We start from the raw sequence: 24,424 nt of genomic DNA, 5'->3' as shown, positions 1-24,424 counted from the left end.
TGCAGTGACCAGTCTCGAATGCAACGAGATTCTCGCTTAGCACATGCATTGTGTTGGATGCGTTGATACACGCGTGTTTACGTACACATATTTAAAAGGAGTAAAGAAATAGATAAGCTGACGCAGAGTACCCATCCTTCAAAAGTTATTTATTTCCAACAAGACATGGTTTAATTAATTCATATTTAAAACAAAACGGACTTTGTAATGATGAACCAGATTGTAATTTGAACGTTCATTTGCTAATGTTTGGTGTTTCCTTCGATTTAACGGAGTTTCAACTCAATTTCTTCTCAGAAATAATTATATTGCTCTTTTATTTTCAAATAGATCTGATTTAATTAATCAGATAAGTCGCAAATGTTTATCACCCATTGTGTGTTTACAAAGAAAAACGTTGTGATGGCAGAGACCTTCTTACCTACTAACCTACTTACACGCATATAAGTGCTCGAGGGTGTGTGAATGTGAGTGTTAAATAAAATAAGTAATACATACATTTGATTAATAGGAAAAATTATTTCATAAACATTACGTTACGAATGTATATCAATGTAGGAGTTGTTTTGCAGTCCAGTGTATGGCGTTTCAGCCGCCACACAATTGTTGGTCGTCCTGTCGTAAAAAGTCTGCTTGCTCGTGTAGTCTGTCGATGTTGGGTCTTCCGCTATTTGTTCGTAGAACTCATCCGAACAGGCGCTGCTCTTTTCAGGCCTTCCAAACATCACCGTGGTGTTCAAGTTGGATCTCTTTCGACCTGAGTGACATTTCAAAATGAAAAGGATGAGGTGGTGATTAACTTTTTAACTACTGAGTGTATTTGTTTGCTATTTCTATTTCCGCTGCTGTTGCTGGTTGTATAATTTTGTATTGTTTCTAACTTTTTATTGATGAAGTAGTGTGTGAATTTAATTAGATGATGCACATTTCGTGTTTCATCTCGACAAAAATTTCAACCCAGGTTCACTTACGTCTTCGTCTGCAGTAACACACGACCGAAATGATGATGATGATGATGAGGAGGAGGACGTTGCTGATGATAATGCCGACGATGGTGGCGGTTGAAACGCCGGCGTCTCTCTTTTGGTCTTTTTTGGCCGCTGGGTGATATTTTTCAATTTATTTGGCGCCGTGTTTATTAAAATAATGCCATTCGGTTGGTGTTATTTATTTAATTAATGTCATTTATTCATGTAAATTTATTTCTCTACTTCTTACCCCCAACATAAAATTGCAGGTATCTTTCAGTTGCAGATTTTTAACTTTTTAAACAATTGAATTATTTGGGTTCAAAAAGTGATAAAAGCCTAATTCTATCGAAAAAACCATTGTGAATCTAAACTAATTTTATTTAAAATTTAATCAAAATTGAATCAAATATTAAGAAGCTTTACATTTTAAAATTTTGTGTTGATATTACAATTAAAAAACTGGCCAATATAGCAAATATAATCAAAATTCAATAAAAATTTGATTTTTTCTAAATTTGGCTGGTGATTTAGGTTGCTTGGAGAGGTTTGCTAAAAATATGAGAGTTGTTCAGTCAGTATGCTTGCTGTGCCACTGTTTTATACATTGGTTTTATATAAATAGAAATTTCAACAAATAGTTCCTCACTGATTTCACATATTTCGGTAATTCTAATTCGGAACCAGAGAGATCGAGAAAATTTAGTGAACGAACAACAAGAAAGATTATAAAGGACGAACGCAGATACACGGAGAAATTGTCGTTGGAACCGCACGAGCTATCATCGAATGCACACTCTAAATCACAGGAAGCTAGGGTTGAAACCTGACCGAGACTTCCATCGCAATAACATTCGTCTGCCTTCTGAAATAAATAATTAAAAAAATTATAAGTTAGCCCAATTAGAGTTTTGGTTTGTTCACAATGTCAAATGAACTGATTTGACCATTGATTTCTAAGTGTTAAGAATAATAAGAATATGTTTTTATTTTAAGCAGATAGCCGGCCAGTCTGCCAATTAGCAAGCCAGCCAGTCAAACAGTCAGCCAGCCAGCCAGTAAGCCGTTCAGCCAACTAAACATCTAACCAACTAATCCCAGATAAACTCACACGAATAGCCATGTACAAGTATGACGAGCACATATCTTGACACTCGTACACAAAGGTAAAACTTCCAACATGTACTTCCCTGCCGGACAATGTTTTGTAACAACCGATGTGTTGGTCCATGAAGTTGGCTGATGTTGGCCAGAAGTACATTTATACATATTCAGCAGTATTGAATATATTTATGAAATTTGCAACATAGTGTGAACTGGATTGTACAAAACCAACTTGCAAATGTTTTGAAATGGAATTATAATGAAGTGACTTAAATTGTAAAAATGTAATTTTGAAAGGAACAAATTTTAAAAGGTTGTCTGTTTGTTTTCATTAAAATTTTTAACATTAAAGTTTATCTTCAATTTTTTTTATTGATCTAATTTACATAATTGTATGAAACTATTCAAGCAGTGACGAATTAAAAATCTTGATATGTATTCAATAGCTTTGAAACAGTAGAACGAACTCTTGCTAGTGCCGTATATTTCAAACTCCATGATGCTGATAGTTGACTTCTCTTCGTTGGCAAACAAAGTGACGTAGCGATATTTGGTTTTTGATAAGGTGCAGTTGAGGCGGGCAGCCACCCCGGCAGGCGTCGTGTAGGGGTACCTGCCGCACAACTCGTTCTTCTCCGGCTCACCCTCCTCATAACTCTCCAACAGTCCCACGCTGAAGTAATCCAACGAATCGACTGAAAATTTTGTTTCATAATTTTGGTAATTGAAAATTTTTAAAGATGTTTATTTTGGCGTACAGTTTATTTTCAAGTTTTTTTTTTGACACATACACTAAAAACGCCTGAGCAGTTCTTACTATAGTCAACTGATTTGAACAAGTAGTTTCTTGCAAATAAAAGGGCTGCTTTTATAATAATTAAGGAACTTTCAAACAAATTCTGAAATTTTTTGGTTAAATTGTATTTGGGCGAAACTTTTTATATATATTTGGATCTACAGAAAATGTTTGTCATGAAGAATTAATTATGAAATCAATGACCAGTGATTTTTGCACCGTCAAATAAACATGCAAACAAACAAACAAACAAACAAACAAACAAACAAACAAACAAACAAACAAACAAACAAACAAACAAACAAACAAACAAACAAACAAACAAACAAACAAACAAACAAACAAACAAACAAACAAACAAACAAACAAACAAACAAACAAACAAACAAACAAACAAACAAACAAACAAACAAACAAACAAACAAACAAACAAACAAACAAACAAACAAACAAACAAACAAACAAACAAACAAACAAACAAACAAACAAACAAACAAACAAACAAACAAACAAACAAACAAACAAACAAACAAACAAACAAACAAACAAACAAACAAACAAACAAACAAACATGCAAACAAACAAACATGCAAACAAACAAACATGCAAACAAACAAACAAACAAACAAATAGCAACCACACACAGTAAGCATCTGCCCGGTTATGCACGACGACATAATGGATCCTGTACTCATCTGCTAGATCGACGATCATCCAGTTTTCTCCGTTGGTCGTGTGGGCCATGGTGTTCAGGTTGCCGTCCACCGCATGGGAGCCTGGATAGATGATGTAGGCAGTCTTCATGAAGACACTTTTGTGCAGGGCGATGTTTTTCAGTTCCGCTCGTGTTGCTAGTGTTAATAGTTAACAATCAACGTATTTATTCTTGTATAATTCAAGTTTTGTCTAAAATTTTACAATATTAAATTTTATTAATTATTAAACAAAAAACATTTTATTAAGAACTTTAATTATACAGTTTGGCATATTTACTATAACGAAACGTTTATTATTCTTTTAAACTAAAATTCACTCACACTTTATGAAACAAATCAATATCAACAAGATACAAAAACTCGTCTGAAAATGTTTCATTTGAAAAGCCATTTTGAATAAGAAATAATTGAATAAAAAGCAGTAGAAAATAATTCTATTAAGCCTCTGCCTTCTGTGATGTGATGTTTATATACAATGAAACATTTTATAATTTGAATGGCTGCTAACAGGATGTCGGCTCGTGAGTGTGTCTCCTTCATGTTGTCGGCTCGCTTTTAATTGCTACCTTACAACGCAGTGTGACGAGGAACCATTATTGTTTGATGAGTGTGGTTGTTGTGATGTTTCAATGTTTGGGTTGGTGTGTTAGGTCTCAGAATATATCTCCAATTAGGAAACCGAAACGTAAACATGATCATTAAATTCAACATAACTACGCCAAGACGGACACAAAAAATTGTCAACAGTACTTGACGAGTTAGCTCAGACGGCAGAAGTGCCATGTTATTGCACGACGAACTGGTTCGAATGCTAGTCGTCCAATAGAAGTCTGCGTCTATCAAAATATTCCGAACTCTTCTATAACCGGAATTTTGTAAAAAATCCGCCAATTCTGAATTTAGTCAAGTTCAAACAAGTACGTAATACGATATATTTTACTGGTCAAAATAAATTTGTCGAAGATAACAAATAGAAGATAATTAATCGTTTCTGAATTTTATTTTTAATTACCTATTTGAAATAATTGAATTCACACATTTATATACATATTTAATTCATTAATTTGGTTTATATTATAAATAATAAAAATTTCTAAAAAGAGTTAATAAATTAAGAATTACTTGATTTTAAATTTATTTCTCGACATGTCGGAATAAATCCGTCGGGATTTTTCAAACGATTGGATTTTGAAATTTGCGATCAAACGCGGTTCTAACTCGGTCGGAACGCAGACCACTACTTCCCAAGACCCGGAATATCGTGCGTCGTACGATACTCTGCTTACGTGTGCAGGCAAATGTGTGTACGTTGTGTTGTATGGCGCGTTCAAGTGCATCTGTCTTAATAATTGAGGAATGATAGCCACGTAACGTGATCAGCATTTTGTTTGTCAGTCAGAGCTGTGTAATGGAGAAAATTAACGTTGAAGGTAATTAAAAAAGACTGTGGCAAAAGTAATTAACTCATTTTCTCGGAACTCTTAAAATTTTGTATGACAATTATCGAAAGGTTTCGCATCGGGCGATTTATAATAACTTCATGGCTACTAAAATATAAAAACACGCTTCATGGTCAACAACAAGAATGATCATTGAATTTATATTGATCTCCGGTCTATAATATTCAGATTGGTACCTTCAATAGTAGTTTCAATTTCCATGACCATGATTGTTAATTTTGGATGACTCGACTCGTCCACAAACACGGCGAATGTATGCGAGTAAGTACGAACCTTCACCATCGCCTTCACGAACGGTTTTTTGAATCTCTCACAACTTACAATTTATTTCAGTTCACCTTTCCGATTAGACCTGTCTGGCCATCATTTTATAATTTTCTATATCTTTTTGTAAATTTTTTTTTGCCCTCAACTGAACGAGATCAAATATTATTTGCTCTATCTGGTGTAGTTTCAGTAATTTTTTTGACGTGTTGAGTTGACAGCGCAAAACTTCCCTGTGACTGATGCAATTAAATTTCTTCTTGGCCTACCCACAAATGCCATCAACTAGAAAGAAAATGCTTGTCTAATGCGTTGTTGAAACTTTGAATCATTGAAATATTAATGTCATAAATTTTAATTTGATTCGTCTCCAGTTATAATTATAATTAGATGAACAAAACAGTGCTGAATGAAGGTGTTGGAGAGTTTATTTTCAATGGAATGGTTTGCACTGCAAAAATTAATTGCTGTCCCCAAGTAAATTCAAAATTAGGTAAAAATTACATATGTGTTTTTGAGAATATTAACTTTTTTTGTTCGTTTATTTTTTCAAAAAAAAATTGCAAAAAGGTGCTGCATGATTGTACCTGTCTGAGTTTGTATGATTTATTAAATTTTCATTTAGTTCTATAACCAAATTAAAAGTGTTTATCTAATCTTATTAATTAATTAATTTTTTATTTTTTCTTTAGAGCTACTGTAAATAAACATGATCAATTGTCTTAGTCTTGTCTTTAGTTAAGAAACTCACCTGTATAGTATTAATTAGTATTGGGTTAGGCTTAAAAGCACACATTTGATTCGGCAGCTCCGTTTTTCAAACTTTCATTGGGCGCTTCATGATTATTATCACATTCAATCGTACTAGATTTTGGTCGCAGTACATTTCTGGATACGTTTACAGCTGGGAGGTTAGTGAGCCTTTGTACTAATGTATGCCATGAAGTATAGCAAACCATGGCTGGTTTTCTGTCGTTCAAATTTTCTTGTCGTTTCTTTTTCAAATTTTCTTGTTTTTTGTTTTTTCTAAACAATCGTTCACAGCATATTCAATTCTAACAATTTTCTAAAAATTGCTGGCCACAAACGTTGGAAATTTGTCGGCCAATTCATTATCGAAAACAAATTTACAAACCTCCTTTATTAAATCATTAAAAATTAGACTGTTTTATTTAATTTAATTAAATTTTATTCGGCTGAAATATTTTTCTGAACCATTATAATTTGTATCACTTTATCATCATGTGCCAAAACTAATTTTGTTAAAATTTATAAAACAAAAGTATAGTTAGATAAATATGGCGGCAAAAACAAAACACATATAAAAATTTATTCATCTTAATTTTCATTCAAATAAACGTATAGAAATAATGCATTTGAATATTGATGTCACTCATTTATTGGATCATTCTTCCATTTTTTCCATTGGTTCATTCACTTTTTTAATAGTTCTTGTATTTTTTCTCCCCGTTAATGCCATCTCTGCAACAACTGCAGAAAACTCCTCGGCATGGCTTTTCTTTTCTCCCACGTTCCAAAACCATCTTCCTTTTCTTTCATCCCTGTAACCTCTTTCTTTTTCTGCATCTTCTTCATGGTCATCTCCATCAACATCGCCTGACGATCAGCTTCCAGCTGTGGTGTGCCAAGGTGACAAAAACTGGAAGCTGCTGGAGGGGTTGTATGATGAGTTTATCTGCTTGGGATTGTTATTTGCCCCAAGATAATGAAGATTGTGATGATGATGAACAGAAATTTTTATGTTTCCTTTTAAAAGATTTTGATGGTGGTCCGACTGAAGAAAATGTTTCTTACCAACTCTTCAACCATGATGAACAATCTTTTTTTCTAAAATGATATGGCAGCCAGGAATCCAAATCAATGGAATGCATTCCACGTTGTCCTTTATCATGTGGTGGTGATGAAGATGATGACAATGATGATGATGATCACAATGGTGAAGCTGGTGACAGTGATAAGGCTTCATTGAAGGCCACCCGTTTGTTCATCAATTCTCCAAAATAAGCCATTTTATTTTAGCAATTATTTGGAACTTCCTAACCAGATTATCTAAACTTGTGAAGTAGCGTCAGCACCAGTTGAAATTTTGTCTCGATTTTAACCATTTAAACCATTTATTAAATAATCCAGAAGCCCGTATACAAAGCTTGTATGGTAACTAAAATATCAACAAAATTAAAAATTGTTCAGGCAAAAATTAAGTTTCCAAATTACTATATCAATATAATTAACACATTTGAAATAATAAATATTAACATACTGAGAAATATAAAAACAACTAGATCATTGTTGAGAAACATTAATAACAAAGTTTTTAAATCGTCGTTAAATTTTAAGAAGGAAGAAAAAAGTATGTAAGACAAAAGATTAAAGAGATATGGAAATAGATAGGATGCGGGTAAACCGTCAACAATTTTTCAAATTTTAAATAGATGTAAATGAATAATAATCATCCACATAACCTCGATATATATACCTCAAGTTGTAAAAGTACATTGAATTTTCACCATATTTTAATTATATATATATATATATATATATATATATATATATTGTTTTTCTATATAACATAGCTTTGCTATAAACCCGAAACATTGTTTACTAGCATAACCCAAAACTGCTGAAAATTACAGACAATGTAATTGTCAGTAATTTTTAGTATAAACATTCAGGGTATGTAAACATTCAGTAAATAATTATACTGATGATGAAGAAGCTGGTGATGATGATGATGACGATGGTGCTGGTGATATGATGATGATGTGATAAATTAAGAAGATAACATGAAATCAAACTTTATAACAAATTGGTTTCATGTTTTTTAATTCCATTATATAAATAAACTTAACCAATTGTTTAACTTCTATTCAATGTTTTGAACGCAAGATCATTCATTTTAATTACATGTTTAATTCTTATTTTTAGGTTAACATTCAATTTAATGATGTCTGAAATAATTATGGCTAAAAAATTCTATATTTAATTAATTTTCGTTGGTTTTTAGCGCTAAAAGATTTTATTTATAAAAGAAACACACGTGTAAGTGTATTAACTTTTTTTCCAATCAAATAAACATGCAAAAATGAGGTATTTGAATATAAATATGACATCAATAAATAATTACTTAGTAGAGTCAACTGTTGAATACTATATAAAACGTCATCCATATCACTCTGACAAGAATTTCATTTTATAACCAAATCTTGTCCTTTTGTAGTTAATCTGCATCTCCGCAAGAAACTTCCAACAATTCGTTCGTCCATATCAAGCTGGATTAGTTATACTATCTCGTCAATTTATTCGTTCAACCAATCCATTACTTTCTGGTTTATTCATTCACCATTCATTCACTCCTTTATTCATTCTTGTATTCTTCTTCCGCAATCTAAAAATTTTTTCAGCAGGGTGGATTCCCTCCCCAGCCATTCCGTTTTCCTCCACGTTCCATCACCACCTTTTTTCTTTTTCATTCCAATATCCAATACAGAAATATCGCCAAGCCTATTAGCACGAAACTTTTGAAATACGGACAGTAGTCATTCGACTCACCAATAAAATAATATAGTAATGAAAATGCAGAAATACAAAATAACAAAACGATGATAATGATGGCAAAAAGAATTTCGCCAGACATCCCACGAACTTCTTCTACAAATGTTTCTACGTCTAGTTTCAGTAGCTCAAACCTAAACCTCAAGTCAGTTTCTTTGTTGAACGTGTTCAGCCTGAAGAATATATTGTAAAGTTGGACTCTTTTTGCCGTTGTGTTTATACTATCGGGATTCAACGTTTCAAGTTTGGAGTCGGTTTTGCACATCAAATATCGAATCGAGGACCGATTACCAAGTGAATCAACGGAATCTTGTAAATCGAGCATGTATTTCACTTTTTGCTGGTTCGTTCTTGGCTTCCATTTGAGATCGATCAGCGGGTCTGTGAGATGTTCAACTTTGTAGTGTCTATATCCTCTGACCCGGAGGACCTCTGGTCTGAAGCAGTTGTACATGTAGGATGTCTCAGGCTGGAGGAGGTGATGCTGACGCAGAGGGAAATGCTTCGATGGAAACGTCACATGTAAGGAGTCGTAATGACTTTGATTTTTATTAGCCCGTTTCTTCACTAGAGCGAACGTGTTGGTCTCGCCGTCTCGTGTCGGAGAGTAGGAAAGATGGAGGGGGTGGAATGCCAGGGATGCTGTCCCTAATACGAAGTACGGATTCCGCTGTTTGAAGTCTTCATAACGATTGTAAAACTTCCAAATTGCTAATCTCTGCGATGTCTCTAAAAACACTTTAATGTTTGAACTGGCATCAAAGATTAGAGAAGAACGTCTTACCTGCTCTGACGGTGATGATGATGACTGCTTTGTTGGTGGTAATGATGGTTCCATTGGTGATGAAGATGATCAGAAAACGTAATTTTCTTGCAGAAGCTGTAAAAATCAAGAATTAAGTTTAATTAAAATTAATCAAATTTATCTGAATGAGTTATGAGATAATAACGATATACAGCAATAATATTGATGAAAGCTAAACTATATATTAAACGACAAACGAAAATTCGTGTATATATACATACACGCACGCACACATACACACATATATGTATATATATATATATATATATATATATATATATAACAAGATTCGTTATATATATTAATCGTATACAATTTATATATATATATATATATATATATATATATATATATATATGTATCTATATATATCACCTGATACAAGCATGATATGTGGTTATAAAGTTTATTATTTCTTTGTCATTTTACTTCTTTGTTTAATTTGATTGTTTGAACCAACCGAACCTGAACTCAAGTGACTACCGAATCGAACTTTGAAACTGTTCGTCTCGTATATTGTTTTTTTTTTTTTTATAATTTAAGCTTAGTCGATTGCGATACATTGTTTTCTATATTGTATTTTCAACTTTAATGTATATCTAAGTACCATGCAATTGTCCTTGGAGACAATCTACTTGGTTATTAAAAGAATTTACATGCTCTTTAAACGGATCATACATTACATTTTTTTTTTCATTTTTTTGTAAATTAGCAAATAAGAACTGAAAGTTTGAGTGATTTAATTTGTAAGTAGGTTACATTACAATAGGATATTTTATTTACCTCCAAGCAAAATTAAAAAGGCAGGTAAAAGATATTTAGAGCAGTGTGCATAGACTGCTTGAAGGAAAATAAATGATTTGCAAGGCAACTTTTTTGGCAAAGTAACTAAATTTTTTTAATTACTACTTAACATCTGAAAGTAAGTTTATACTCTCCTAATACTGCTATATGATTGAGTATTTGAAGTATCTCGAAAGTAAGTGTTTACAGAGTATTTAGGTATCTAAATTTTTCAAGTAATTAGCAACACCGTATTTAATATTATCAATATTATCATTTTCAACTTGAACAATTTATGAAAAACGTCACAATTATTTGCGCTCATCGACTTCTTCCCGTCACAAATTTTCAAACACCTCCCTTTTAAGGCATGCCTCCGTCTTCTAGCCCTCTCTGGAATGTGACCATTTGAAATGTTTTATACAAATTTATCAATGTCACGAACGATTGAAATTGAAATAAAATACATCTGATATCGTTGATACTGTGCTTATCTCCATGAACAAGATGGACAAGTACATTGAAGAAGAAAATTTCTGATCACAGGCAATATTTTTTAATATTCTTCTGATAAAAAGAATTTTATTAACTCATAGTTAAAATTTAAAACTGGATATCACATGAGATTTCTCACTTCCAACTTGTTGCAAAATTCAGCGTAACGTGTCTTAAAAGAAATAAAAAAATATACTAAGAAACAATACGATAGTATAGTTAAAAGTTTCAAGTTTTTACATACTCTAACGACCAATTTAATAATTTAATATAAGCACCCCAATATTCTAAGAACTAAAGAATAAATTGACGGTTTTGATGGCCTATATACGTACATTTAACCGGAAAAGTGGAAAAATTGTAGCTTTTTAAAGGAAACCTTATTATACATAAAAATTGTTTAAAATGATTCAACTTAATGCTATTATACAATTTTTTTTACTAATATTTTTATTTGATCTGTTGAACCGACGCAACTACAGACTTCATATAAAAAGTTACATCGCAAAAAATTTCACTGAAGCAGTAATCATCTTTTGCCACGAACAATATTTATTTACTTTCAAATTTTTTGTTTTATTCACACAGTGGAGAATCCCGGCACGACAGATGGGGCTATATTGAACAAAATCTCTCAAAAATTTGTAAAAATGTCGACTGAAAACTATTTCCATTCCTCACCATAATAAAATTAAGATAAATTTAGCATAGAACTGCTGGTTCTAATAGTTACATTTTTTAAAAATTTTATGATAGACAAGAAGGTCTCTAAATTGCTAATTTTTGTGTGGGCAGATTTAAGCCACCCGCAGCTAATTTCTAGCTATACCGCTAGTGTGACTGCAATGATCTGTAATATGTGAGATGCGTTCTGGCAAACAATTAAGAAAGAAATGTAAGTATAAATATGAAAATGATAAATATACTAATGAGACATATAAACACCTGCACTAAAAAATGCAACACCAACGGAATATTTATTATAATATAGATCGGTAAATATCATATGCAAAATATGTGACATTGCAATCTGGAATAATAACGAAAGATGACAAATATACATGTGGATCGAAAAACTAGGTGTATTGTCGCATGAACAGAACACAGTTTGTAAAAATTAACGAAAAATTTGTTACGATAAAATTTGATGATCAAAAAACTAAATTCTTAAACGTCTCAATTTATATTGGAATTTTTATTTTAAGTTGTCGATTATATACGCACGCACAGATGATAGAACACACTTTTGGATTTTTTTTGCGATTTCGAAGCCTTGAAAGGCAAGAGAACTGATTCATGAACGAACTGTTTTAGAGATCATGTCTACTTTGTTTCTTTTTCAATTGTTAAATAAACTTTTTATACATCAAATGCAGTAAGAATAGCCCTTAAATATTTCAAGTTTGGTTCTATAATGATGTTATTGAGACTTTTTTCAAAAATTATCTCAGAAAAATCTCAAAAAAAATAATATTATTAATTTTAAATTCAGTCCATTTTCAGTTAGCAAGAATAGCATGTTATAGTCGGCGCCAATACTAAGTACGACTCAAAAGTCGAAAAAATAAAAGTCCAAGAAGTTGAAACGTTTCAATATGACGACGATACCGTTGCAAACGACATGGACCTTTTAAAGCTGGCAAAACCTTTGACCTTCAACAAGTCAGTTCAGTTGGCCTGTTTGGCTGATCCCGATGTTCTTGAATCCCATTATGTGCGTGTCGTGATTAAATACGGAAGTACCAATCCGTGTAAGCAGAATCTTAAAGTTTCTCATAATATCTGTGTTTTTCTTGATATATTCATTAATAATTTTTTTAAACTATTTGACAATTTAAGCGATCTTTTTTTAAATTCACTAAATTAATATGAAAACAAATTTTCCGCAGTTAGAGCAAATTCATTGAGTGAGCTGTGGACGGATGGCAGGATAAATGTGATGACTCACTCAGAGTGCGAATTTAATATTAACAACACAACCAGAAGATGGTTGTTCCCATTCAGCCACTATATCAACCATGAGGGATAGTTCTGTGCCGGTGCTACACAGACTTCCGAAGAAACTACTTTTTGTGAGTTACGGTTTTTTAATTAAATAATATAATCATTAAAAGATACACCTGTTATTAATTGGATATCTGAAATCCAAGATATATGGGTCAAAATCCTGATGCAGTTGTGTTTATACGGATCATGGAGATTCCAACAGCAAGTTCACAAATGAACTCTGGAACACCGAAGATGGTATAGAAATACCGAAAAAAGCGTTTTAGTTCTATCATGCATAAAATAAACAAAAATTATGGTTTTGAACTAAAAAAACTTGAAAATTTACGATCAACCGTTAGTTAAATTGAAAGTTATAAACTAATCTATCTTTCAAAAATTAAATGATTATTTACGAGTTGTTGAATGAAAAATACTTTACCATGTCGACATACACGGGCGATAGCGGAAGTCCATTGGTCTGAAGAAACTCCAGACTTCAGTGGACACAGGTTGGAGTAGTTAGCTCTTCTCAGAATTTAGAACACATCTGTTGCTATTCTTCAGTAACTCTACTGTAATAACAAACTGATGCAGGATGCTCGACTTATGATGGTGATGGTGAAAGTTTGAAAAAAGCATTGGATGCTCTAACCAGTTACTTAGTAAAGTTATCAGAGAATATGGAGTTCCTGCAAGAACTTTAAGAAGACATCAAAGCCATGATAACATCTCCGGGAACTATAAAGCTTGGTCGATTTAATACCATTTTTACAATGGATCAAGAATTGCAGCTTGTAGTAGATATCATAAAAAATATGGAAAAATCATTATTTGGAATGACCGCAACAGATGTCAGAAAAGTGGCCTTTCAATTTGCCAAAAAATTAAAGGTGGATTATCCATTCCATGTCGATACACAGATGGCTGGATTAGATTGGCTGTGTATGGTTTCTTGAGAAGGCATCCGACAAATGCTAAAAATGCAACATTTGGCATCATAATTCCTGTCAAGGGTTGGAAGAAGACCATCATGGATTTTTTTACATTTTTGGATTTGAAACTATTTTTAAGGCTTATTTTAATAGTTTTTTTACATGGGCCTTTTGCCCCATGCTTAGGTCAAAAGGCCCCTTTTCATAGAGGTCTACGGTTTGTGTTATAAAACATAGGAAACCTATGTTTGAACAATTTAATTTGTACAATTAGATAAAGGACATATCAATATAGTAAAATAATCACTAATGTTACAGAAATATTATATTTTTTAGATGTAGTCACTCATCAAAGGCTTAACTACCCTACATACAAACATGCACTTACGTACACAAACATACATTCACCTACATACACATACATACATACACATACATCTGTCAGCCAACATACATATACATACACATACATACATACGTACATATTATGTAAACAGTTGACATTTTTTGCAATGGTGCTGATAACTTTTTTTTTTATCTATAATTATATTACTCATCATTATTATTATCGGATCATAATATATTATTTTTTTATGTTACATAGATTATTAACTCATTAAGTCATTAAACCTGGGCTACTGATTAGCTGTCATACTCTTTTTGATAAAAACTTCCAGTGGTGTAATTGTACATTAATCTCTTTAGCATACATACAATACACATTTTAAAGATACAATACATGTATTACAAATACTTATAGATACTATACACGTATTACAAATACTTTTAAATACAATACAGATATTACAGATATTTTTAAATGCAATAAACTTATTAAAAATACTTATAGATACGATACATTTATTACAGATACAATATTTTTATATTTAGATGCAATAAACTTATTACAGATAGTTATAGATACAATATGTACACCCATTACAAATAATTATAGATACAATATGTACGTACATGTACACTTATTACAACTGCTTATAGATACGATATGTACCACACCCAATACAAATACTTATAAATACAATTATTTAGTTGACTACATTTGAGGTTAGAACTTCGTTGAATAATTTTTTTAAAGTTATGATGGCGCGTCTGGGGATCACACTTTTGACACTAATTTCAGGTTGTTGTTGATGATGATGAATTGTTGCTGTTGTTGATGATGGTGAATTGTTGCTGTTGTTGTTGATGATGATGGTGAGTTGTAGCTGTTGTTGATGATGATGATGAATTATTGTTGTTGTTGTTGATAATTTGTTGTTGATGATTTGTTGTTGATGATGATTTGTTATTGTTGTTAATGATGATTTGTTGTTGCTGATGATGGCTGATCTTTTAACAATTTGAATGAAAATTCACGTAAGGCTAAATTGATTGTTCTCTTGAATTTTTACTAAACCTATCAGCAATTTCAGCAAATTCTGACTCTAAAAGACACACGTGCGAAATAGTTGAGGGTAAAGAAAGTTTTTATATCTTCAACTGGGAAACCGAGGAAAACTGGCCGGTGATGAACTGGACAGATGCACATAAATTCTGTTTTGATTACATTGAAGACTCCTCTCTGTTGGACGATCGAGTGAATATATCTACCGATCATTTGTTTTAAATATTCCGCTACTCAAGTTCAGGTTAGTTTCAAATTATTAATTGCGATGTTGTCTGTGTGTGGAAACCTTTCAAAGTTTTATTTGCCCGCAGCTGTTGATGCTATGGTGTGGATTGGCTTGCGATTGGCCGAAGGCTCATTAGTATGGGAAGGCTATCCTAAGCGTTCCCTTGTGACGGGGTAACTTTGATGAATTGATCAAACAATGTTTAAGATCTAAGACTTGATACAACGTTTAGATCAATTCCTCCAATGTTTGGTGAATTTGATCCCGAAGTACAAAGCTACAACCTCAGCTCGGAGTTGTGTGCCGCCCTGCAGAAATCTACGGGTCTAATTAAACTCATCGACTGCAGCAGCAAAATCAACTTCACATGCGCCCAAAGTGTGCTCTCCAAATCTTCTTGCACAATTTCTGAAGATTATTATTTGAGAGGTTGTCGTGATTTTGTGTTTGTTTAAAGTTAGCACACGTTGCTGATGAATTAATTTTGAGTTAATTAAATATTAAAGTTGTTAAACATTGTACATGTAGAATGAAATGATTAATGATACTAATAATTAAAGTGCAAATCAACTGGTTTCGTTTATTAAATTTTTTCGAACTAGATATTTTAAATATCCTTTTTAATTTTTGTTCAAAATCTTCTATGATAAAAAAAATTATAAAATTGTGCAGGTGGTTTCTAGAAAATCATCCAATAATGTTTTGTATTTTGATCCATAATCTTCTGATTCTATTTCACATAATTGCTGTTTTCATTTTACAGTTCCACCACAACAGGATATTTTTTTTGATTATAAAGATTTTTACCGTTTTTCACACTTTGAAATGCCTGACGATGCTCACACCTTTGATCGATGGTTACTCTCTTTGAACCACCATTTTATGGTGCTGAATTTTAGTAATCCAAAACTATACTACCAACATCTTGGATCGTCTGGGTTAATTTCAAAAACATTAGAGAGAGGTTTAATGCAAGGCTTTCAAGCTTACGATATTTGGACTTCTAATTCAGCTAGTGGAACTTATATGCGAAGGGCTAATGAAAATAAACTTTTTAAGAACTCAGGTAATATTAATACTACTGATATTATGGTTTCTTTTTCATTGTCAAGAGTTTTAAAATTTTCAAGCTATAATAACAGATTATTTGTACGCCACAATCAACTACTTCAAATCTGTCGTATGGACAGATTTGTACTCATTTGTGACGCTTGATTACGTAAAAGATTGCATCTCCAAACCACATATTCAGAGGTGGATGACCTGACTGAACAGAGCGGACGGTTATGTTGAAAGAATAGTGAAGATTGAAAAAATGTTTATTGAATAGGCTTCTTGTCTGTATTTTGTTATTACGTTCTTGTTATTTTTTTCAGAAGTGATTCTGAAAACATGTTAACAGTGAAGATCAACGTTTACTTGGAAAAGGAAAATCCTGCAAGACTGGAAAGAATTTCAAAGAGGGATGTCTCTGAAGATATTGAGATAAAAAATTTTTTGTGGGCGAACAGTCCACCAGCCAATATGTAAAACTTTTTTAAAACCTAATTTAAATTTTTAATAACTTTATTATCTAATTTTCAATAACTTTACCACTTCTTGCCAACATAAATTTTAAATGCAGGTTGACAGATGAACACATTAAAGTTAAAAGCCCCGGTAAGTGCAAAACTTTTCAAAAACCATTGTGCGTATATATCAGTTAAGACAGGTTTTAAAGTTTTTTTGTACATTAATTAGTACTTGATCCGTCGTTATGCACTTCTTGTTTGTCTTCTTCAACTCCATGCAGGGATTTTTCATTTTTCTCTTGTTCAGCTTGCGGGAGAGACTAAGACTAGTGCGTCGTGCAAGGTACAGTTTCATTCGAAAGCCATCTCATCATTTGCCAAACTCAACATCAACCGCCAGCACATCTAAAACTTATAAGTTTACAAAAACTATCTCCACCGACAACAACAACAAGAAATTTCGTCGACAGAGCTCGATTTTAATAACGCTATGAGTTTTGGTGAAAGTTAGGATGGTAATCGAGGAAAAGATTTTTAAGACAGGGATTGATGGTGCACAGAAAATAAAAACTCTCAAGGCTTTCAAAAATCTTATTAATTTGTAAAAATTTTCTATAACTACATAAATATTTTTTGGAAATTTGAATTGTGGTTAAATGAAGATTATTATATTGTTTACACTGTTATATAAGTAGGTACCAAAATTAAAAAACTTATTCGAATAAAAATGACAAAAACGATTTTTTTTAAGTACTTAGTTTTTTGAAATAGTTGAACTCTAATGCTCATCAGGCTTCAGTAATTTCTCAAATCGTTTCCTGATTTCATTATGCGAATATAAAAAATCTTCAGACCACATTTCTAGCGAACCATTTTGTTCGTGTGTTCCATTATAATTAATGATTATTATTTGATTGCTGTTAGAAATTTGAATGTATTTGAATTTGAAAAATGTTTGCCAGTTGTCCTGCTAATATATAATAAAAGGCATCGATCAGAATGTAATGGTTTTCAGTTGTTCTCTTTGACAAACTTTTATCTGCTTGTCATAACTATCATCCAAATACTAAAAACGTTGCTTCAATCAGCTGTTATATGTAGAACCTTTTTAATCCGTCTACATTTTAAGTGCAATGGAATTAGATTTGCAATCAACTTCATCTTTTTATTGATCAGACCTGTCGTCATTATCACGACCATCATCGTCGTCGTCGTCATCATCCACTCACTGGCATAAAATAAAGACAAGTTTAAGCCTTTTCATCTTTGTAACGTAAGGATACATTTCTTATCATAATTTTTTCCACAGTCTTACCATCATCCACTTTATCATGAACTATTTATTTGTTAATTTTCTCAGCTATATTATTTTGCTGTTTTGAATTTGAATATTATTTTCTCCCAGATTGCTTTGGATTTGTTTGGACGTAGATATGTCATTTACCAAAGAAGCAAAAAAGCACTTTGGCGGGTATTTTAATGCTATTTTAGAGTTTTATTTCAAATTCAGCGTTTGCAGACTAGTTACGTTAAACACGCGTAGCAGTGTAACTTGACAAAATTGGTCAAATGATTAAATAAAATTTTTCCAATTATTTTTAAACGTGAATTACTAATAACTAATTTTTTTTAAATAATCTGTTTCTCTAGTACGAATTTGTTAACATAGTTTAACATAATTTTTTTAGTAAATAATTATAAAACCATTCATCTAGATCACATTAAATTTGTGAACAGTTAAAGATACAAAATTTCACAACTCACAAATAAAATTATTGTTAAATGAATTGTTCAAATAAATAATTTATCAATAAAATCCTCGTTAACTTGATTTGATTTGATTACACTGTTTGGCAACTCTTCTTGTTCAAAAAATCTTTAAAAAAAGATAAATTCATTAAATCTATTTTATTTGAATAACAATTGAACAAGTTTGAATTGATGAAATTGATTATTTGTTCATATAATTTGTTTAAATATCCAGAATATTTTCAGGAAGAACAATTATACCTTCAATTCCTGTTCTTGTTTGTCTTATATTTTTTTTCAAGAGCATAATTGTATAATGTGTCTGAATTACTTGGGATACAGTGAAGTTTAGTACACTTTAGAAAGAAGGAGTGGATAAACCGAATAAACCTCAATATTGACTGTCAGTATTGTAAGTAGAAGCTTAGACAAGTCAGGCTTTGAGACTAAACTACCAATGTAGTAGCTTCCAACGATCAAGTGTTCGTTATTCCATTGGTTCAAGATTTCCGATAGATGAACACAACTGTTTCAAACGCAAGCTTTGTTAAACGTTTTTGAATACCAACAGTAATAGTAACGTGTACCATGGCTTTGCAGTAATTTAACTTTCAAATTTTAACACAAAACTTGTAAAAACAACATATATTGTTTTGACCAAAATCAAAAACTATTTTTAAAATCATGGAAATGCTCAGTTTCAAAGTATGTGAAAAAGCAACATCAACCATTACTCAAAGGTTTTTGACCTTAAAAATTTGTGAGAGCAGAAATTATTTTCAATTTCAATTTTTTTCAATCTTTAATCTTTGTGGTACAAAACAACGCGGTTACAAATAATGACGAAAATTATATAATTTTTCTAGAAAAACTTCAAACATAATCTTTCAAAAATGTTACCTTTGAAATTCTTTCGGCAGTAGAAAGAGCAGTTCAGACAATCAGTGGACTCGATGATCCATTTGGCAGTTGAAGAAAAAGGAGCGTTGATGCTGGGATTGCCGTGATAACTTCCAAGGAATGCAGCGGGCCAGAGCGAATCATTATAACTTATCTTGTACCAACCTACGTAATAGCTCTTGGTACATTTCCAAGTTTCGTTGGTCAGGACGAAGTTGTCTGCTGTACTGGCTATCAACCCTCCTATCGTGGTAATTAATAATTAAGGCTTCGATCGGTAGACTAACATAAATTTAAATAATTAAATACAATTAAATTTTTTAATTTAAAATGATGTAGGAAAAAAAATTAAGACATTAAAAACCTGGGAAGAGATTGTTGTATGATTTCATAGCAATGACAAACAGGTGGCCACTCAAGTTGTATCTATCTGACTGTTGGTAATCGACGGCATATGGGAAATTCCCAACTATGGATATATTCTCTCCGTTGTTATAAAATTCCCTCAGCTCATTGTCCACGTTAATCGTCAGAAGTTTGTTCGTTTGTAAACCATCTTTATAGAGTCATAAAAATGAAAAACATTTTCACACGTAATGAATGTTTAAAAAGTTTGACTGAGACAAATTTTAACTAATTTACCTTTCCTGTAATAATACTGGCAGCCGGGCAGTACAGAGAACTTGTTCAATGTTTGAGTGAAGAGTTGGCACTGGTTGGTAGCATTGAAGAAGTTGTAAGCCACACAGCTGGCGGTTTGTGAACATCTCATTGAACACAAAACGAGGGCCTCTATGAACGAAAACGAGTGCAAGCTCGTGTTCACAATCGGACGATCGCACGAACAAAAACCTACCTTATCTTCTTCAAATGTTTGAAAACACTTTTTCTCAGCAACGATGATTAGAAAACACAAACATGAACCAATTAGAGCCGCAAAATACATGATAATTTGATTCAAAACCTTAATTCGACTAAAAGTTTGAAATTCCAACTTGATACGTTAGCAGCATATAAAATGCTAAAACACTCGCTATCATATTAATAAATATAAATAATATTTGGTTACGCGCAGACTACATTCAGAAATAATTTTCTTTAAAAACCACACAATGGTGCAATATACGCACTTCCTCGTTCATGCACTTAGTTCTTTGTTAGCATTCCTTTTGTTACATTTTATTGCGATTTTCCAAGTCTATTGTCAATAAATTTTTTATTTAATTTCAAAATATGTTCAAAACGCGTTTTTTGGGGTGATGGTAGAAATATATCTTTAGTTATTTTTTAGTTATTTAGTTATTTTTAATTTCTTCGCCTTCATTAGATAAGTGAGAATTACATTCAATCATAACACAAACGGTAATTTTATATCCTTAGTTTAACAGGTGTTCACTTTACTTTTTTCATATCCTTAGTAATATTCTACAATAATTTGCACAAAAATTAATTTTTAGCATCGTAAGAATCTTAGTAGTATTTATTTAAGAAAGATTTCAACATGTATGAATTTGTGCCGCGCAGAGACATTTTTTGGCATTGGGCAGACTTTTGGCTGAGGTTGAATAGGATGCAGTAATATTAACAAAAGTTGACAAAAGAGTAGCTTCATTATAATCGCTTGTCATTGTCGTCAGGCATTTATTTGCTTTGAAAATTGAAACTTTTACACAAATTTTGTAACTAATAAATTGTCGCGGTTTTTATGATTTAAGAACTTACGAATCTAAAAACTATTAAAATAAAACTAAAATTTATAATTTAATGAAGAATTATTGAAAGAGTTAATGAATAAATGGAAAAAACGAATATATGAAGATTCCTAATGAATGAACTAAATAAATGAGTGGTTACAAATGAATCAAAGCAAATGAATGATTGAACGTGCGAATGAATGACAAGATAGTATCTAGTTCATCTTGGTATAAATGAAAAAATTTTGAAGAGAGGGAATAATTACAAAAAAGAACAAGGTTATAAAGTTGAACTCTTGTTGGAGCGGTGTGGATGAAGTGTAACATTTCATTCAACAGTTGACGTTACACAGTAATTAATTATTTATTGATATCTTTATTCAAAAGCTGCATTATATGTTTGTTGATTGGAAATATAAATAAAAAACTTTGAATATAAAATTATTTGAATATAAATTGTTTGAATATAAAATTAAAATAAAATATAAAATTAAATGTTGACCATGGACTTAATAAAATAATAATTTAAACCGATATTTTTGCGTTAAAACAACAAAAAATATATATCAAAAAGTATTATTTTGAAAATTTAATCAAAAAACAACACACACACACACACACACACACAAACACACACACACACACATTCACACACATTCACACACTCACTCACACATTCACACACAAACTCACATGATCAGCTTGCATTACGGTTTGCATTATTTACGAAACATTTATTCCAAACGCGCTAAAAATTAAACGACACACACACACACATTCACACACACATTCACACACACACACACATACACACACACACATACACTTGATTGACCTGCGTTTTTTTTACGAAACATTCATTCCAAACGCGCTGAAATTTTCTTCAATTGTGCGTGACGAATAATAAATCACACTAAACAATGCATCGGGTAATCAATAAATATTTTTTTGGTGAAAAAAAATTTTGAAATATTGCCAAACGTGTTGCAAAACGTCAAATTAACCTGGAACTTTCAATTTGGTTAGTCCGAGCTTAACATTCTAGAGAAGATGTCACCCAAAAAGTTGGACATGCTAGCGTTCATCCCCATCTCCTTGAAGTTCTTGGTTACTGCTTCCAAGTCCTTGCCAAGTTTTAATTCATTTTCACCGTACAAAAACTCGTTTGGTTTGAAAACCTGCGCTGTAGATGTGGCAGACGAGCAGTTTGTTTTTTCATATGATTCGCGCGTGAAATGTGTAGCGATGTGTTCTGCGGTGGTTGGTTGCGTCGGCTGCAACTACCACCTCGACAGAAGAGTCTGTCAACTCTTCAAAAATCGAACCAAACTTGGTCAAGTGCATGATGCTGCAGGCCTGTGCACTTTCCACGAAGTAAGTCATTTTTTAATTACTTTGTTGGAACATCTAATGTTGAAACAAAGTGAAAAAAGGAAGAATATTTATTTCCCCGACTAAATAAATATTCTCAAACATGAATGTTCATCTTAAAATTTAGAAATCAGGCAACCAACTTCTACATGACGGTAACTAAATTGTTCTTTATCCTAGTAATTTTCTTCTTAAAGCAATAAATAAAATTTTGCATGTGCCCAGAATTCAGCGCTAGGTACACAAACTGCTACATGGATGTGACGACGGACAGGGACCTGCTCTTGCGTATTGTTGATAATCAGATGAGTCGGGCCTGGTGTCTCCTCTACTGTCTCAACCTCAACTACACCTTCTTTGGACTTCAGGCAATTTTTATTTTATTGATTTGATGACGATAAAATGACGTAATTTGATGATGTAAAGGTTAAAGTAGCTTGGTCTTGTTGTTGCAGCGACCTAGTTCGACTGCAAAGAGATCAATGATTATCATATGCGTGGTTTTCACGCGTTGTCATATAAGCTGTGTGTGTTTGTCGTTGAAACATTTCAATTAAGATGGTGATTACTCGCTGTCGGGCAATGTTGAAATGCAGAAAAAGTTTGGTTCGAATTTCTAAACTCATCTAAACTCACGTTGTTAGTGTCGACGCTGCGATTATTTAAAAAAGAAAAACAACGACACTCTTGAGAATTTTTGAAAATTTTTATCTTGAAATATCTTATTTTGTTATTCATGGAACTCATCATTGCTAATTACAAAAACTGAAAATATATTTTTTACTCACAATATAGCCTGTTATATGTTGAACGTTTGTTAGATCTTAAAAACGCATGGGGCATTTTATCAAATTTATTACAATTATTTGCTAATAAATTACATTAAATCGAGAATCCTAGCTGTCAAGCCTACAATAAATTGGATGTGTACCAGACGTATTGACAACACTGGAACATCAATCATTTCTGCCATTTCTGCGTTTCTGACTCAATCCTCTATCTCTCTTTCTCGCTCTCTCTCTCTCTCTCTCTCTCTCTCTCTCTATATATATATATATATATATATATATACATATATCAATCAATAGGAAACTTATATAGCGCCAATTAAAAGTTCTCAAAGCGCTATCGTAATTATATAAACATTGAAGTCTACAATACTATAAAAAAAAAACACAACAACTTAACTAAAATTATCAAAGTTTAACAGTGAACAGATATGTTTTTAATTCTTTTTTAAATGTTCTAAGAGACAGTCCGGATGATCGCAATGACTGTGGCAAGCTGTTCCACACGGTCGGACCTGCAACAGAGATACTCCGTGCACCAATCTGCAAGTGTGAAGCCGATATTGTCAACAAATTCATATCATCTGACCGTAGATGAGACGACGCAGACATTTTTTTTGAAAGTTTGTTTACGAGATATTTTGGTGACATCCCATTCAGTGATTTAAACACAAGTACAGCGATTTTGAAGGCTACTCTTTTATCTATTGTCAATTAGTGTAGTTCCTCCAGGATGGGCGTCACACATATATATGTTGGTAATAGACCATAATTTTTACAATATTCTATAAATTCTACCGAATGTTTGGCGTTAATATGTTTGTAGTTCGTTTTTTCGATTTTTCTCACTAAAGTTTTTTGGTGAACGTTAAGTTTATTAAAATCAAAATAA

The 24,424-nt window shown here is 32.1% G+C and overlaps 6 protein-coding genes across 6 annotated transcripts; 4 read left to right on the top strand and 2 right to left on the bottom strand.

Annotated features, from left to right (window-relative positions):
- Positions 1-135: 135 nt before the first annotated feature.
- On the bottom strand, positions 136-6,194 carry HELRODRAFT_193237 (hypothetical protein; the record flags this gene model as incomplete). Its single annotated transcript, XM_009026121.1, has 9 exons — positions 136-757; positions 1,710-1,833; positions 2,080-2,207; positions 2,540-2,767; positions 3,513-3,719; positions 4,385-4,477; positions 5,221-5,329; positions 5,397-5,486; positions 6,132-6,194. 9 exons carry the CDS (start codon positions 6,192-6,194, stop codon positions 537-539), a joined length of 1,263 nt encoding a protein of 420 aa, XP_009024369.1. The 3' UTR covers positions 136-536.
- A 6,391-nt stretch (positions 6,195-12,585) lies between these two features.
- Positions 12,586-13,657, top strand: HELRODRAFT_177973 (hypothetical protein; the record flags this gene model as incomplete). Its single annotated transcript, XM_009026120.1, has 4 exons — positions 12,586-12,715; positions 13,079-13,176; positions 13,417-13,462; positions 13,548-13,657. The coding sequence occupies 4 exons, from the start codon at positions 12,586-12,588 to the stop codon at positions 13,655-13,657; spliced, it is 384 nt and encodes a 127-aa protein (XP_009024368.1).
- Positions 13,658-14,986: 1,329 nt separating this feature from the next.
- Positions 14,987-15,974, top strand: HELRODRAFT_177972 (hypothetical protein; the record flags this gene model as incomplete). Its single annotated transcript, XM_009026119.1, has 4 exons — positions 14,987-15,026; positions 15,310-15,410; positions 15,589-15,692; positions 15,752-15,974. The coding sequence occupies 4 exons, from the start codon at positions 14,987-14,989 to the stop codon at positions 15,972-15,974; spliced, it is 468 nt and encodes a 155-aa protein (XP_009024367.1).
- Positions 15,975-16,344: 370 nt separating this feature from the next.
- HELRODRAFT_177971 (hypothetical protein) lies at positions 16,345-17,439 on the top strand (the record flags this gene model as incomplete). Its single annotated transcript, XM_009026118.1, has 5 exons — positions 16,345-16,585; positions 16,710-16,773; positions 16,896-17,045; positions 17,144-17,178; positions 17,312-17,439. The coding sequence occupies 5 exons, from the start codon at positions 16,345-16,347 to the stop codon at positions 17,437-17,439; spliced, it is 618 nt and encodes a 205-aa protein (XP_009024366.1).
- Positions 17,440-18,280: 841 nt separating this feature from the next.
- HELRODRAFT_177970 (hypothetical protein) lies at positions 18,281-20,625 on the bottom strand (the record flags this gene model as incomplete). The annotated part of the gene is made up of 4 exons (XM_009026117.1): positions 18,281-18,366; positions 19,680-19,922; positions 20,044-20,235; positions 20,322-20,625. The coding sequence occupies 4 exons, from the start codon at positions 20,623-20,625 to the stop codon at positions 18,281-18,283; spliced, it is 825 nt and encodes a 274-aa protein (XP_009024365.1).
- A 1,798-nt stretch (positions 20,626-22,423) lies between these two features.
- Positions 22,424-22,907, top strand: HELRODRAFT_177969 (hypothetical protein; the record flags this gene model as incomplete). The annotated part of the gene is made up of 2 exons (XM_009026116.1): positions 22,424-22,747; positions 22,872-22,907. The coding sequence occupies 2 exons, from the start codon at positions 22,424-22,426 to the stop codon at positions 22,905-22,907; spliced, it is 360 nt and encodes a 119-aa protein (XP_009024364.1).
- Positions 22,908-24,424: the final 1,517 nt, after the last annotated feature.

This window comes from Helobdella robusta (genome assembly GCF_000326865.2).
Source record: "Helobdella robusta unplaced genomic scaffold HELROscaffold_45, whole genome shotgun sequence".
NCBI classification, from domain to species: domain Eukaryota; kingdom Metazoa; phylum Annelida; class Clitellata; order Rhynchobdellida; family Glossiphoniidae; genus Helobdella; species Helobdella robusta.
The sequence above is the reverse complement of the archived record's forward strand: the minus strand, read 5'-3'. Positions and strand labels throughout refer to the sequence as shown.